Here is a 13603-nt window from a genome sequence, read left to right as displayed (position 1 = left end):
CGCAAAAGGTTTTGGGAACCAATTCAAACCTATTATTGACTACTCTCTTTTTTGGAATGGCGAAAAAGTTTAATTAATCTTTGAGATAGATTACAAAGACAAGGAAAAAGGCGACAAAAAGCATATCTAAGACTTAAACCCTTGATTGACAAGATGTCAACCAAGAAGAAAACTCCAAGGGAGAAAGTCCAACACCTATGAGGTCACAAAGCCAAGTTAAAATAGTACAGAGCAAATGAGACGAAGCCCAAGACCAGAAAAAGCCAAAAGCCCAAATATAACCTAATTTATTTTCGCATATTTATTACCTAATTCTTTGTAGTGATTTTATCACGCTTTAAAAAAAATGTGGTTAGTATAGAAAAGCTATTCTACCATGCTTTTCGAAAAGTATATTACTACATTTAAAGCAAAACGTGATTGAAATGAATAGCAAAATTATTCTATCACACTTTTACGAAAATGTAGTTAAATAAGTGAGTATATTTTATCACGTTTCAACACAAAATGTGATTGAAACGAACAACGAACTTATTCAATCATGCTTTTACCAAAACGTAGTTAAACAAGCGAGCATATTTCATCACACTTCAAAACCAAATGTGATTAAAACAAGAAATTACAATTACAGTTCTATCAAAATTGTGGTGTTTATCTATTACTCTAGTAGTGGTTGGATAGCCGAACGGACGGCTTGAAAGGTGCCTTGCACAACACCATCCCCCAGTTTTGAGTATTCCCGTAATTCTGTTACAGCATCATCCCTCAATTCTGACAATGTATCCGTCAAGTTTTCTCGAATTCTTTCTGTGCGCGCCACCCACACATCACCATCCCTCAGTTCTGACAATGTATTTGTCAAGTTTTCCCGAATTCTTTCTGTATGCGCCACCCACATAGCACCATCCCCCAATTTTGAGTATTCTCGTAATTCTATCACAGCACCATCCCTTAGTTTTGACAATTTATCTGTCAAGGATTCCCAAATTCTTTCTGTCGCAGCATCATCCCTCAGTTTTGACAATGTATCCATCAAGTATTCCCGAAATCTTTCTGTGACATCACCATTCCCCACTTCTAACAATGTATCCGTCAAGTATTCCCGAATTCTTTCTGTGTGTGCCACCCACACATCACCATCCCCCGGTTCTAATAATGTATCTATCAAGTATTCCCAAATTCTTTTTGTGCGTGCCACCCACACATCACCATCCCTCACTTCTGACAATGTATCAGTCAAGTATTCCCGAATTCTTTGTGTGTGTGCTGCCCACACATCATCATCCCCCAATTCTGACAATGTATCCAACAAGTATTCCCGAATTCTTTCTGTGCGTGCCACCCACACATCACCATCCCCCAATTCTAACAATGTATTTATCAAGTATTCCCGAATTCTTTCTGGGTCCCTTGCCTCTGCGGATTCAAAAATATCTTTCGTTGGTGGCATCAACAGTCTACCAATTGAAAATGCATCAACCAGCAAATTATCCTTGAAAGCTCTGCCCTTGTCTCGGAGTTCTGCCACCTCTTGAATCTTTTCGGCAATAATCTTTCGTAGCTGTACAGGCGAGCGGACTCTGCTTTCTACAAAATAAACTTCTTGCTCAAGTCTTTGCACATCACGCTTCAACGATTTCAAATCTCTGAACCAAACTACAACTTCTTTCTTTGGTCTTTTCCATATCTGGAGCATTTTACTGTGAGCTTTTGCTCGTATGTCTTCTGCTTGTGCCGATAAATACTCATGGCTTGTAATGAGACGTTGCATCTGTGTTAAAAGATCCTGCAAACAAAGAACTAGCAAGCATTAATTAGCATGTAAATATATATATATATTTTCCTTACATTTGATTGTTTCCCTTCTCAAGTCCCAGAATATTCAAGCGTTAATTAGCATTAAAAAATAAAACCACAGCGCTACATATATGTACTCCTGAACCTAGTAGTAGTAAAGATAATTTTTACTTCCTTGAGAAAACCAATCTTAATTGTTGGCTAGCTAATGCAAAAGGGTGCTACGTTTGATTCACATCACCGTCACCGATGACGTACAAGAGAGGAAGTTTTTGTTGATTTAGACATACTCCCTCTGTCCCGATTTGTTTATTCAATCTCGGATTTTCAACTTATTAAGGAAATTTATATAATCTAATCCATTGATTTTGAAATGGGACAGTCAATTTGGGACATCTATAAGTCAAAAACTGGACAAACAAATCGGGGCGGAGGGAGTATTACGTATATCCTAACTCCTACGTGCATCTCCAATATTGTTGTTACTTTGCGTAGTTCTTTTCTTAAAACAACCTAAGTCTTCTTCACCAACGAAACTAATCCATTGGGTCCTTTGGCAACTTGTCCTAATAGTATTTGGGAGAAAATAGGTACGTAGCATCATATTTAAGTGGTACACAACATATTATCGATCATGTTCATCCCTCTTTCGCCCATTCCACATTATACCGTGCGCAAAATGAAAACTTCGATTGACATTGACCTATCTTTACGCCATGAATAAACGCGCTTAGTTTCAAGAATCATGTACTTACTTGATTGTCGCCAACCTTCCTGTCAGCGAATTCAACAATGTCCTTAATCAACAGGGCTTCATACCTAAAATTAAGTTCAATTCAAAATGGAAAACGAAGCATGGAACAAGATTAGAAAGGAGAAATCTAATTTCCATCCAAATCTCCTAACACGTGACTACTAATTACCACGTTTTTCTTCTTTTCTTTTCCTTATTTGGCTTTTTTATTTTAATCTTTAGTGCTTTCCTTTAAATTTGGTCCTATTTTTTGCTTTTTTGACCCTCTCATCTAGTGAAATTAAAAATCAAAATAAAACAAGTTTCTACGGTTGAAACATCAGGGTAAATGATTTTGGCACTCCAATTTTTGTCTTTTAGTGTAAAAATTATACATAACAAGGTACACTTAAAAATAAATTTTGGAGTACCATTATAAAAATTTGGAGTGCCAAAATCATTTTCCATCAAGAAATTTATCTCGTTTTGTGTCTGTGATGCATCCTTTTCATGTACGAGTATATTTTCTTTCCTTTTTCGGTTGCTCTAGGTGAACCAAATTAAGAATAAACTTACAACGCAAGTTGTTGAACACTTAAACTTCTATAAAACGACCCAAAAATTTGTGTAGTGCATTTTTAAAACTTGGTTCAAATTTTGTCACTTTTTTTTGTTAGTCTCATATATTGAAACTAACTAGAAAAGTTTTTTTTTTTTTGGTACGTCGGAAATTCAATTAACTAAAAAAGCAAGGTCCACAACAGAGCTGTAACAAAGATAAAGGATAGAATAGCCTGAGATAAGTTCAAAGAGCACTAATCTAAAGTCTGCCTAAGAAGAAGGCTATCTTTAATCAAGAACTTCCGTAGGGAGATGGGGATAGTCACTGCAATAATCAGCTCGTTGTTTTGTTCGGCTCCCAAGCGAGAAGATGGTCAACACATTGATTGGCATTGCGGTAAGTGTGGGATAACTTGGTGCCTGATAGGCGCGTAAATGTTCACATTAGCGCCTCCTAATTTATCTTTGTTACGTCTCATTTATATTATTATTTAAAGTTTAATGCTTAATTTGTGTATTGTAGGTATTTAGAGGATTTAGTGCAAGAAGTGCGAAATTAAAATATTATATGGTGATTGAAGGTTGTCCGTTTGAAGGTCAATACAGAGTCAAGAATTTTGCTATGAACTTAAGTAGTCCATGGGCATGACTACATAGGATAATAATGGCTTTTGGATCAATTGGGAATTAGGTCGGTCAGTAGAAGTGTGGCCCTGACTGGGAATTAGAATTAAAAAAGGAGAGAAGGGTTTTTGGCTTAATATATATATACACACATGCCCACATATGAAACGAGAAGATTTGGGGGCTGCCGAAATCAAAGAACAAGGCGGCGGAAAACAATGAAGAACGGGACTGCCGAGTGCCATTTTCTTTGGTTAGGATTTTATTTTGGCAGCCTTTAGATGTTCGTTTTTCTTTCCAGAATTTTTCTTTTGAAGTTTTCTTCGTTTGTTTAAATACTCGCACTTCGATAACTCGTATTAATTTTCGTCATTTATTAAAGTTGTTTGTTGGAACTTATATAATCTATTTATTCTGTTTATTTCATATTCGGAAGCATGTTTTAATCTAGGGTTTCTTTCGTTTTTTATTTGATGTTGAGTGAGTAGTTGTAAAGGTAGGGTCGCGGGATGATTAGCACACCGTGGCTAGGTCGGATACGTTCTGCTTCTGTTTTGGAATAAAAATGCAAAAGCAATTTTAGGTTATTAAAGAACATTCGTTAGACGAACCCGGGCATTGTCGGAGCCTATGTAAACGGGGGAATGGGGGTCCAAAACTCATTCTCTGCTGCGCATGGGTAAACGGCGACCATAAGGGTTCGCATCTTTCGGGGTATCTTTTTCTTACTAAAATCAAACGTTTTAAGAACACCAATTGGAGCAGGTTGATCTGGACTGGTTACGAGTGCTACGAACCCTATGACCATACCTTCTTTTAATTATCTGAAAAGTTCAATCAATTTCTAGGTTTTAGTTAATCTCAATCAATCGTCAAGGGGTGGCTACCTAAGAGCCCAGTTTAAATTATAACAACCCGAGTTTTTAGTCAGCACACATCACCGTCTTTGTGGATTCGACTCCGGACTTACCGGATATTATGCTGCGTCGATCTCCGCCCTACGCTTGGGGCAACCCATTATTTTAGGTCTAGGAATCGGTCAAGCAGTGCCCGTGCGGTTTAACAACCTATGAGCTTCAATTATGATCGATGATACTTTTAGTGTGATTACCTGGATTGCCTTCATTGATGAGCTCAACAGCCACAAGAGAATCTAATTCGATAGTAACATTTGCGAAACTTTTCTCCAGAATAATAACAAGCACTCTATAAAGAAACTAACTAGAAAGGTAACAAGTTGGCCGAAAGTCTAAATTTCTAAATAAAAGATTCAAGTCGTGTGTGTTTTGTTTCTTGAACTTGGTCCAAATTGTTTTTTGTACAATTCATCTCCATTGTTTTTTCTCTTCTTTTGTTTTGTTATCTTTAATGCAATTTTTCATATTTGGTCCTTTTTCTTTTTTTAACTTTTTCACTTCTTATCAAATAAAAGAACTGACATTAAAATAAAATTTGAGCAATTAAAAAAACACTAGAGAGAATGATTGTGGAACATCAAATTCTTAGAACAGGAACATATATTTGAAGGTGGTTGTCATAAACCTCAATCCTTAATTAACCACAACAAATTTTCATTATTCAGTCTAAAGTCAGCTTTTTCTATATTTGTATTCAAGATAAAAACCAATGGAATAAATAAAACCTTGATAAGCACCCGGAAATGTAATGTACGGCGTGCTAGTGTCTAGTTCTAGTTCAATCTAATTGTTAATTAGTCGTTTTTAATGTTGTTTGCTTAGAGAGTGGGCTGGTTTTGCTTTGCAGAGAAACCTCCAAATAAAGGAGCTTTAAGGCCTAAGGCAAGTCACAAGGCGGAGGTGACTCGACGGCTAGGATTGGCAAGGCAAGGCAAAGCAACGGGCAAGGCAAGGATAAAGCAGACCAAGCACTGGAGCTATTGGGCTTGGCATCGATGGGAAGTTTGAAGATCCATCGATGCCGAAGTTAATAGAAGAAGCAGTCCTAAGCTGCTCGGCATCGATGTAAGGTGAAATGGTCCATCGATGCCAAGGCCGTTAGTGAAGCAGACTAAGCCCATTGCCATCGATGCCGAGGGCCTTAGGGGCGAATCTTCAGAGCATCTCGCGGTATATTCTGTGCGTGGATCCCCGGAGTATAAAACTTGTGACATCATTTTTGTAAAAAAAGAAGAAGAATAGATTAAGTAGTACAACTTTTAGATCAAGAATAGATTTTGAATCTCTTTTCATTGTTCTTGAGTGTTTTTCATTTTCAGCTTTGAATATTTTAATTTCTGCCTTTGGTTGTTAGTTTTTGATATTGTCGCCTTAATTAAAGTTGTCGTTTTACTCCCGATCTATCTTAATCTCTAGTTTATTTCAAGTTTTGTTATTTCATTATGTTAAGTAGATTTTTACTTGCTCTTATCTCTCTAGATATGTGCGAGTAGTTTACCAAGGTTAGGTCATGGGGTGATTAGCACCTCATGGCTCAAGTAGAATTGCGTTTTTTTACCATAAAGTTTAAACCTTTGGTTTCGATCATTGATGTGGGGTTCGGGTTTATTTGTCAAATCGCTAAGGTGTTAATCTCCTTGATCATGTGTAGGTAGGAGCATCGCCTACCTACCACACATGATATTTGGTGCTCTGATGCACGAGGCATTTGCTAAATAAATTCTAGAGCTAACTTGGTGAACGAACCATTTTATTTTTCGATTCGGAAACCTTAATTGTGTATCCTGAATTGCGTATTTGGGTAAGAAATGCAGTTTTAACTTGAGCCATAAGTGTTAGTAATTCCTAAACCTAACCTGTCTTTTATCTTAGTTTATTAGCTTTTCAATTTAACCCCTTTTAATTTCCACTACGCTCGTAAAACCAAGTTGGCTGTCTAAAAGCCGAAAGCCCTTACTTGCATCTACAAATCCAGCAAAGCCGTATTAATTATTCCCTTGGATACGATCCCGGATTTTCGGATTATCATGCTTCAACTGACGTATTAGGCCCTATGCTTGGGGCGTTATCTCTTACATCGGAGCGAACGAAGCAAACCTATTTCAATTTTTAATTAAAAAAGAATGAAAAGTAAAATGAGACTTCAGTTTGATATATTTGAGCATAGAAATATGAAGGGTGATTTTAGTGGTGGGCCAAGAGCAACTCCAACCAAGCTCTATAAGTAAAAAATGGAGAATTAATGAATGTGACATATTAAGATGAAATTTTATACTTTGTTGTACATCATGAGAGAATATTGGAGGTACCCATCATATATATATATATATATATATATATATATATATATATATATATATATATATATATATATATATAATAAAGATTTGGTCTCTAAATTTGCTTTTGGATCTCAAGAAATGGAGACTACACCTCCATTTTGGAGAGCAAATTTCTAGAAAGAATGATGGGTTCCCGCAAAAAATTTCATATATAATTAAAATACAAAAAATTAGAAAGAAAAAATGTAAATTACAAAATCTCTCTTCTATATGTCACATCAATTCTATTTTTAGAGTTATATAGAGCTTAATTGGTTTATGAAGGTTTTGTGGTAATCTCGGGATTAAGCAACTAGGAGTATGGCAGTTTGGAGTCTATTTTGAATATTCAATATTGTAAGGCTCAAATTGTCCCCATAAGAAATTTCATTAAAAATCAAAACTATCTATCAAATGTTCCATCCCTAGATTATGTTTAATCTTAGCAATCAACTAAATAACTAAGCTCTCTCTCTCTCTCTCTCTCTCTCTCTCTCTCTCTCTCTCTCTCTCTCTCTCTCTCTCTCGGAGCATTCGCAATGTAATAATCAAAAGTGAATAATCAAAACTTGCCACGTCAACTTTTAATTATTCATTTAAAGGGTTACTAAAGTTAGTAATGTGAAGTCCCACATTGTTACTTTTAATTACTCTCTCTCTCTCTCTCGGAGCATTCGCAATGTAATAATCAAAAGTGAATAATCAAAACTTGCCACGTCAACTTTTAATTATTCATTTAAAGGGTTGCTAAAGTTAGTAATGTGAAGTCCCATATTGTTACTTTTAATTATTCAAATGTTCAAATTTGATTATTGATTAAGGGTTGCTAACTTTGATTATTACAATGTGAGTACTTTTTGAAGCACATATTGCTAACTGTATTAATTTTTTGATTTTGATTATTACATTGTGGATGCTCTCAGCCACCCTTCGCCTTATCATGCTTTGAGAGGGTTCAAGCGAAGCCTTTGAGTTGAAAATAATGCACTAAAAGTTTATACTTTTATGTGTAATTTGATTTTTTCTTTAATATTGTTGACAGTGCATACCTTTATGCCCGGGCAATTGCTAGTTTTCTCAAATCACAAGGGAGGTAGGCCTATTTTTCAAATCCTCTGGAGTATTAGTATGATTTACCCTTCAATATAAACTGATCATAATTCTATAAAAAATATAGTTTTGGGTTCATTATGTGAACTTCATAAGCCCACAAGTCTACTTATTAATTTTGTAAAGTCTTAAGTTCATTTTAGAGTACCCTAGAGTGGATAAGATACTCTAGGGTTTAGACATTTTCATAAGATTTTGGTCGTACTTTCCTATTATAGGGTATGATAGATTATGTACCCTGCGTAGGGTATCCTAGGGTTTAGACACTTTTATAGGATTTTATGGTGCACTTTTCTATTATAGGATTTTAGTGGTTTAAGCACTTTTATAAGGTTTAGGATTTTGGGCCCTTTCATAAGGTACCCTAGGGTTTAGGTTGTGTGGACTTATGGCTTTACAAAACTATTAGGTGGACGAGAAACTTTTTTGTATACCGGGTATACCAACACCCTTTGTATCCCCTCCGGTTTATTTTTAATTTTTCGGCCATTTTTTGATCACACTTGGATGATCGACTCCGTTCATTTTGTAGAGTTTGGCAAGAACCTTTAATTAACAAAAATCGTGTTCATCGAATTTTTGTAGATACATGATTGGCACACATGAAAATTAAAGAAAATCAAAACTAGATCCAAAACCACACCGAATCGGAACCCAATTTTTTTTTTTTTGCAATTTTCACGTGTGCCGATCATGTATCTATTAAAGTATGATGAACATGATTCTTGGTATGATTATGGTTCTCGTCGAACTCTACAAAATGAATGAAGTCGATCATCCAAGTGTGATCGAAAAATGGCCAGAAAATTAAAAACAGACCGGAGGGGATACGAAGGGTGTTGGTATCCCTGGTACATTAAAAAGTTTCTCATTGTGGGTTTATGAAATATCTATAGTGAACTTATCATTAAATTTCCCAAAATTCTACCTTAACGATGCCCTCCCCTACCAGATGAAGTCCTTCTATCCAAGGAAAATTTCAAAGAGAGGATCTGTGTAAATTCAGGTTTTTTTTTTTGGAAAAGAGAAAGAGGATCTTGAACTTGACGATGTTGTTGAGGATTTTTTTGGGGTATTTATGAATCCATTTTGATGGTCGGATCGTTCATTCTTTAGAACTCGTTGATTGGTGGTACTTTAACACATTTTTGGAACACATCAATGCCAGAAAAAATAAGGAATAATTTTGATCTTAAGTTTCTTTTTAGGATAAGGGAAAATTTCAAAAAAGCTCCTAAACTTTCAGAAATTTTACAAAAAAACACCTAGACTTTAGCTAATGAAAAAACGACACCTAAACTTACCATTCCATTAACAAAAAAGCCCCTGCCATCCAATTCCGTCAATTTGTAACAGATGGAGTTAACGGAAGGCGATCCCCTTTTTTTTTACTTTTTAAAAGTAAAAAATAAAATGAAGGTTAAAAAAAGGGGAGTGATTTTCACTCTCTCCTTTTTGATAGCCACACTCTTTTTTGTTTTGTCTTTTACTATGGAAAGTTTATGATTTTTTTTTTGCTAAAAGACAAAAAGATAGTGTAGTACTTATCAAAAAAGAGAGTGTAAAAATCATCTTAAAAAAAAGTAATTTTAAAATTCTGAATGAGGCTAATGCTTTGGGGGGCTAATTGTGGGGTTGATTGGTGGTGTGGAGCCGAATTTCTAAGACAAAAGCGGGTGCGGGGGGAATTTGAAAGTAAAAAAAGGTTATTTTTTTAAATAGTAAAAAATAGAGTTAAAATAATTTTTGATAAATAGTAAGGAAGAAAAGAATTTTATTGTATATTTATTTATTATTTAAAAAAAGTTAAAAGTAATTTTTTGAAGTAAAAAGTAAAACAAGGAAGAAGGAAGGTTAACGCCTTCCGTTAGCTTCATCCCTTATAAATTAACGGAATTGGACGGCGGGAGCTTTTTTGTTAACGGAATGGTAAATTCAAGTGTCTTTTTGTAATTAGTTAAAATTCAAGTGTTTTTTTATAAAGTTCTTAAAAGTTCATGGGCTTTTTTAAAATTTTCAAGTTAAAAAATCATGTGTTTACGCAAATAATTTTTCTACCAATGTGGATCTTGTTTGATAAATCTCATTAAGATCTTTTAAACGGTGAAAAGAAAATTAAAAAAATATTTTTCATTTTCATTATATTTAAATTTGAAATTACTTTGTTAGAAGAAAAAAAAATACTTTTTTAAAATTGGAACACCAACCTATCTTTTTCTATCCTCAAAAGCACGATCCTCTCCCTCCTTTTTTATCTCCCCTCTCCCTACCCTGGATATACCTTCTCACCGGCGAATCTGTTGCCGTTCTTCTTCGCCAGCGTAGTTCTCTTCTCTGCCGCCGTTTTGCCGCCGATTACTCTCTTGTTTGTTTTCGGTTGTCCTAACGGCTAGGCGAAGCCGCGGCAGGTGGAGGCGTGCGAAGTTTCCCGCCGGTTATTGCCCTTGGGTATAATCGGTTCGGGCCAAACGGCAAGTCAGAGACGTCGTGGTAGGCGTCCGGTATGGCTGTGTTTCTGAGCTCTGCAGATTGGGTGGTCGTGGGGTTGGGTCTGCTGCTCAGTTGGTGGCAGGGGCAGATGCACGTGATGGCAAGGGGGTCATGTGACCCCAGCCTTCCAAACTACCCACGTTGGCTATACATATTTGGGATATTTTAGTAAATTTGTCCCAAATACTACAACAATAATTCAATTCTTGCCTTCACTAAATCCCCACATCACCCAATCAGTCTCTCTTTCTCTGTAAAAGTTTTTGAATAATTTGACTCTCTTGTCCACTTTCAAGTACAAACCTACCCCACCCCCCTTGTTCCCTCTGTGTATTTTTTATTTTTTTATGAACGCAAAACAACACCCCATAACTTTAACAGAACAAAAAAAAAAAAAGAAGAAGAAACAGCAACAAATTATTACTTCCTCCGTCTCACTTTGTTGTGCATGTTCCTTTTTTTGGACATCTTAAAAAATTGTCTATATCTTTTAATGTATAATATTTTATATATTTAATATGGATCTTATTTGATAAATTTCAATTAATTCTTTTAAACAAAAAATTTTAAATCATAAAAAAATATTAATATAGATTGTGAAATATAGACAATTTTTGTGAGATGCCAAAAATGAAACATGCACAACAAAGTGGGACGGAGGAAGTGTAAAATTTAACCCCAGTGCCATAAATTTCTGAGTCCGCCCCTGGTTGGTGGGATGGGTGGCTGCGTTTCAAATGGTGGTTCGCAACGCCGTATGCTTTCTTTGGCTGCCTGTGGTGGCGTTGATGGCGGATGCTTTCTGTGGTGGTGGTGGTGATGTTTAGATTTTCTCAGCTTAGGGTTTGGTTTTGGATCTTGAGCTGGGCTTGGCCTTTTTGCGCTTAGCCATTTTTAAGGTGTTTTAGGCTCTGTTTCAAGGAAAATTCTTAAACGATAATAATAGGTACGTGAATGTGTATCAATAAGTATGTATACGAAATTACGTGTTTTTATGTTTTTTTAGTGTACTTTATCTCGTTAGTCCAGTGGACTGTCAATAGCAAGACTGTTGTTTTAAGATGTGTATTTCATTCAATTTTTTGTTGGATTCCCCTCTTACTCTATGAACTTGATACATCCTTTTTCAAGTTTCTTAATAAAAATTTTGTTGCCTATTACTCCGTAAAAAAAAAAAAAAAAACTACAACTTACCCGTTAAATTCGTTTAGGGAAACCTTCCCTTTCATTCTCGCAAGCTCCTTGAGCGCCGCACTCCATACCTTCACTTCCTCAATCCTCTTTTTTTCAAAATTGAGTTTCTCTGCTTGCTCCTTAATTTCTGACGGATCCACGTCGTAGAACACAGGCAAAATGATATGGTCCGACGTCTTCTGATGTTCGAGAATCGTTTGAAGTTCAACAGACACGCTGTCGAATTGTGGTAATTTTTTGACACTATGATCACTGACATCCTTGAATTCCTAATCGCTTTCTGCAACACAGATTTGATATTCTCTCCGGGCTCGATCTCGTCGTCGTCTCTGAAAATTCGAAACCCCTCTTCCTTCAAACTCAGGTAAAGGTGATGGGTGAATGTTTTGCGGGTGTCTAACCCCCTAAAGCTTAAGAAAATGTCGTATCCACCATCGAATTCAGAATTTACAGAGGAAGCCATGTTCTTCTCTTATATAACCGATCCTGCAAACTGAACCGTTTTTGTTCATTAAGAAATCATGCATCATATAAATTAAGCTCTCCAAATTCTCACAAAACTTCAGTTACAGTGACAAAAAGGTGAAAAAATTGTTGAACCCAAAAAAAAGGTAGAAAGAGCGTGTCTTACCTCGTGGCGTACGTAGTAGCGCAAGAGTCGTCTTACTCTGGTTGGTCTTGAGCAATTGAGAGAGAGAGAGAGAGAGCAGATGAAGAGAGAGAAATTAATTGGAAATGAGAAGGATGGAGGAACCATCGGCATAAAATTCTCATACGGTCGAACGACCCAAACTACACGAATGCTGGGGTTTGCGGTCAATGAGCTAGCTACGCACGCGTTTTCTCAAATTATAAAAAATCATGAACCTAAATCGAAACGGTGGGTGCACGTACGTAGAACTCCACCTCCTACCAGTACTTTAGGCTGCTTCCTGGAAGAAAGGTTAGATCGATCCTTCCTCTTGCCACGCTCGTTTTTTCAAATTAGAAAAAGGGGTAATTAAATTACGATTCTAAATCGAACCACAACTTTTTTAATTTGTTTGATCGGCAAAAAATTTATTAAATCCCGACAAAGGATATATATCAAAAGAGCAAAAGTTCATACATCCAATGGCCAAAGTCCATAAAACACTTAAAAGGGACAAGCCCACACCCCAAGGCCTCCAATTCCCAACGTATAAGCTCAAAAACCTTAATGACCTAAAATGCCAAGAAATGAAAATGCAGCCAAAACCCAATCTTCTAACTTTTGAAAAAAAAAAAAACCTCACTCTCCTACATGGAATTTTCTCATTTTTCATCTTTTTGTTCATTATTCCACACTGTTTACGAAATGTAAAATGTATACTTTAATTTGCTTGAAAAACAAAGTAGGTTTATTTGCCTCAAACTTATCTTCTTTCTTTCCCTTTTTTTTTTTTTACTGTTGTGAACTTTTTCTTACGAGAATAGGGAATAAATTCCAAGAGCCATACATATCGACCCACTAATATAGGGAATTTTTTTTTCTCATATTGATGTTTTGTTTTCATCCCCGTGCATTGAATGGACAAGATGCTAGTTTTCAATTATATACATGTCTTCTCCCTTGTAATGACAAGTTGGTCAAATATTCAGGTCCAATGTAATTTCTAATTGCAATCCAATACTACTAAATTGTAAATTTGTTTATAGATGTCTACGAAATACTTTTTCGCTTGTGATTCACATCCAAAATTTATAATCACTGTTTTTTTTTTTTCAATCAATAGAAGAGATCTTTTTACATCAGATATGAAGTACATAGTACAAACTCGGGACACTACATCAATTGTGAGAGTCCACGAGATAACCAAGCCCGACAACATACTCAA

General features: G+C 35.9%; 2 protein-coding genes across 8 annotated transcripts in view; one reads left to right on the top strand and one right to left on the bottom strand.

Annotated features, from left to right (window-relative positions):
* Window positions 1–13603, top strand: part of LOC131310480 (F-box/FBD/LRR-repeat protein At1g13570-like) — a 79683-nt gene that overhangs the window by 50611 nt on the left and 15469 nt on the right. The gene's annotated exons all lie outside the window — the stretch shown is intronic.
* On the bottom strand, window positions 469–12216 carry LOC131310481 (uncharacterized). Its single transcript, XM_058337521.1, has 3 exons — window positions 11748–12216; window positions 2553–2616; window positions 469–1786 (listed from the first exon to the last, which is right to left on the bottom strand). The coding sequence occupies exons 1-3, from the start codon at window positions 11780–11782 to the stop codon at window positions 659–661; spliced, it is 1227 nt and encodes a 408-aa protein (XP_058193504.1). The 5' UTR covers window positions 11783–12216; the 3' UTR covers window positions 469–658.

The sequence above is a fragment of the Rhododendron vialii genome, chromosome 12a (assembly GCF_030253575.1).
Source record: "Rhododendron vialii isolate Sample 1 chromosome 12a, ASM3025357v1".
Classification (NCBI taxonomy): Eukaryota; Viridiplantae; Streptophyta; class Magnoliopsida; order Ericales; family Ericaceae; genus Rhododendron; species Rhododendron vialii.
This window is presented reverse-complemented; position numbering and strand designations above follow the sequence as displayed.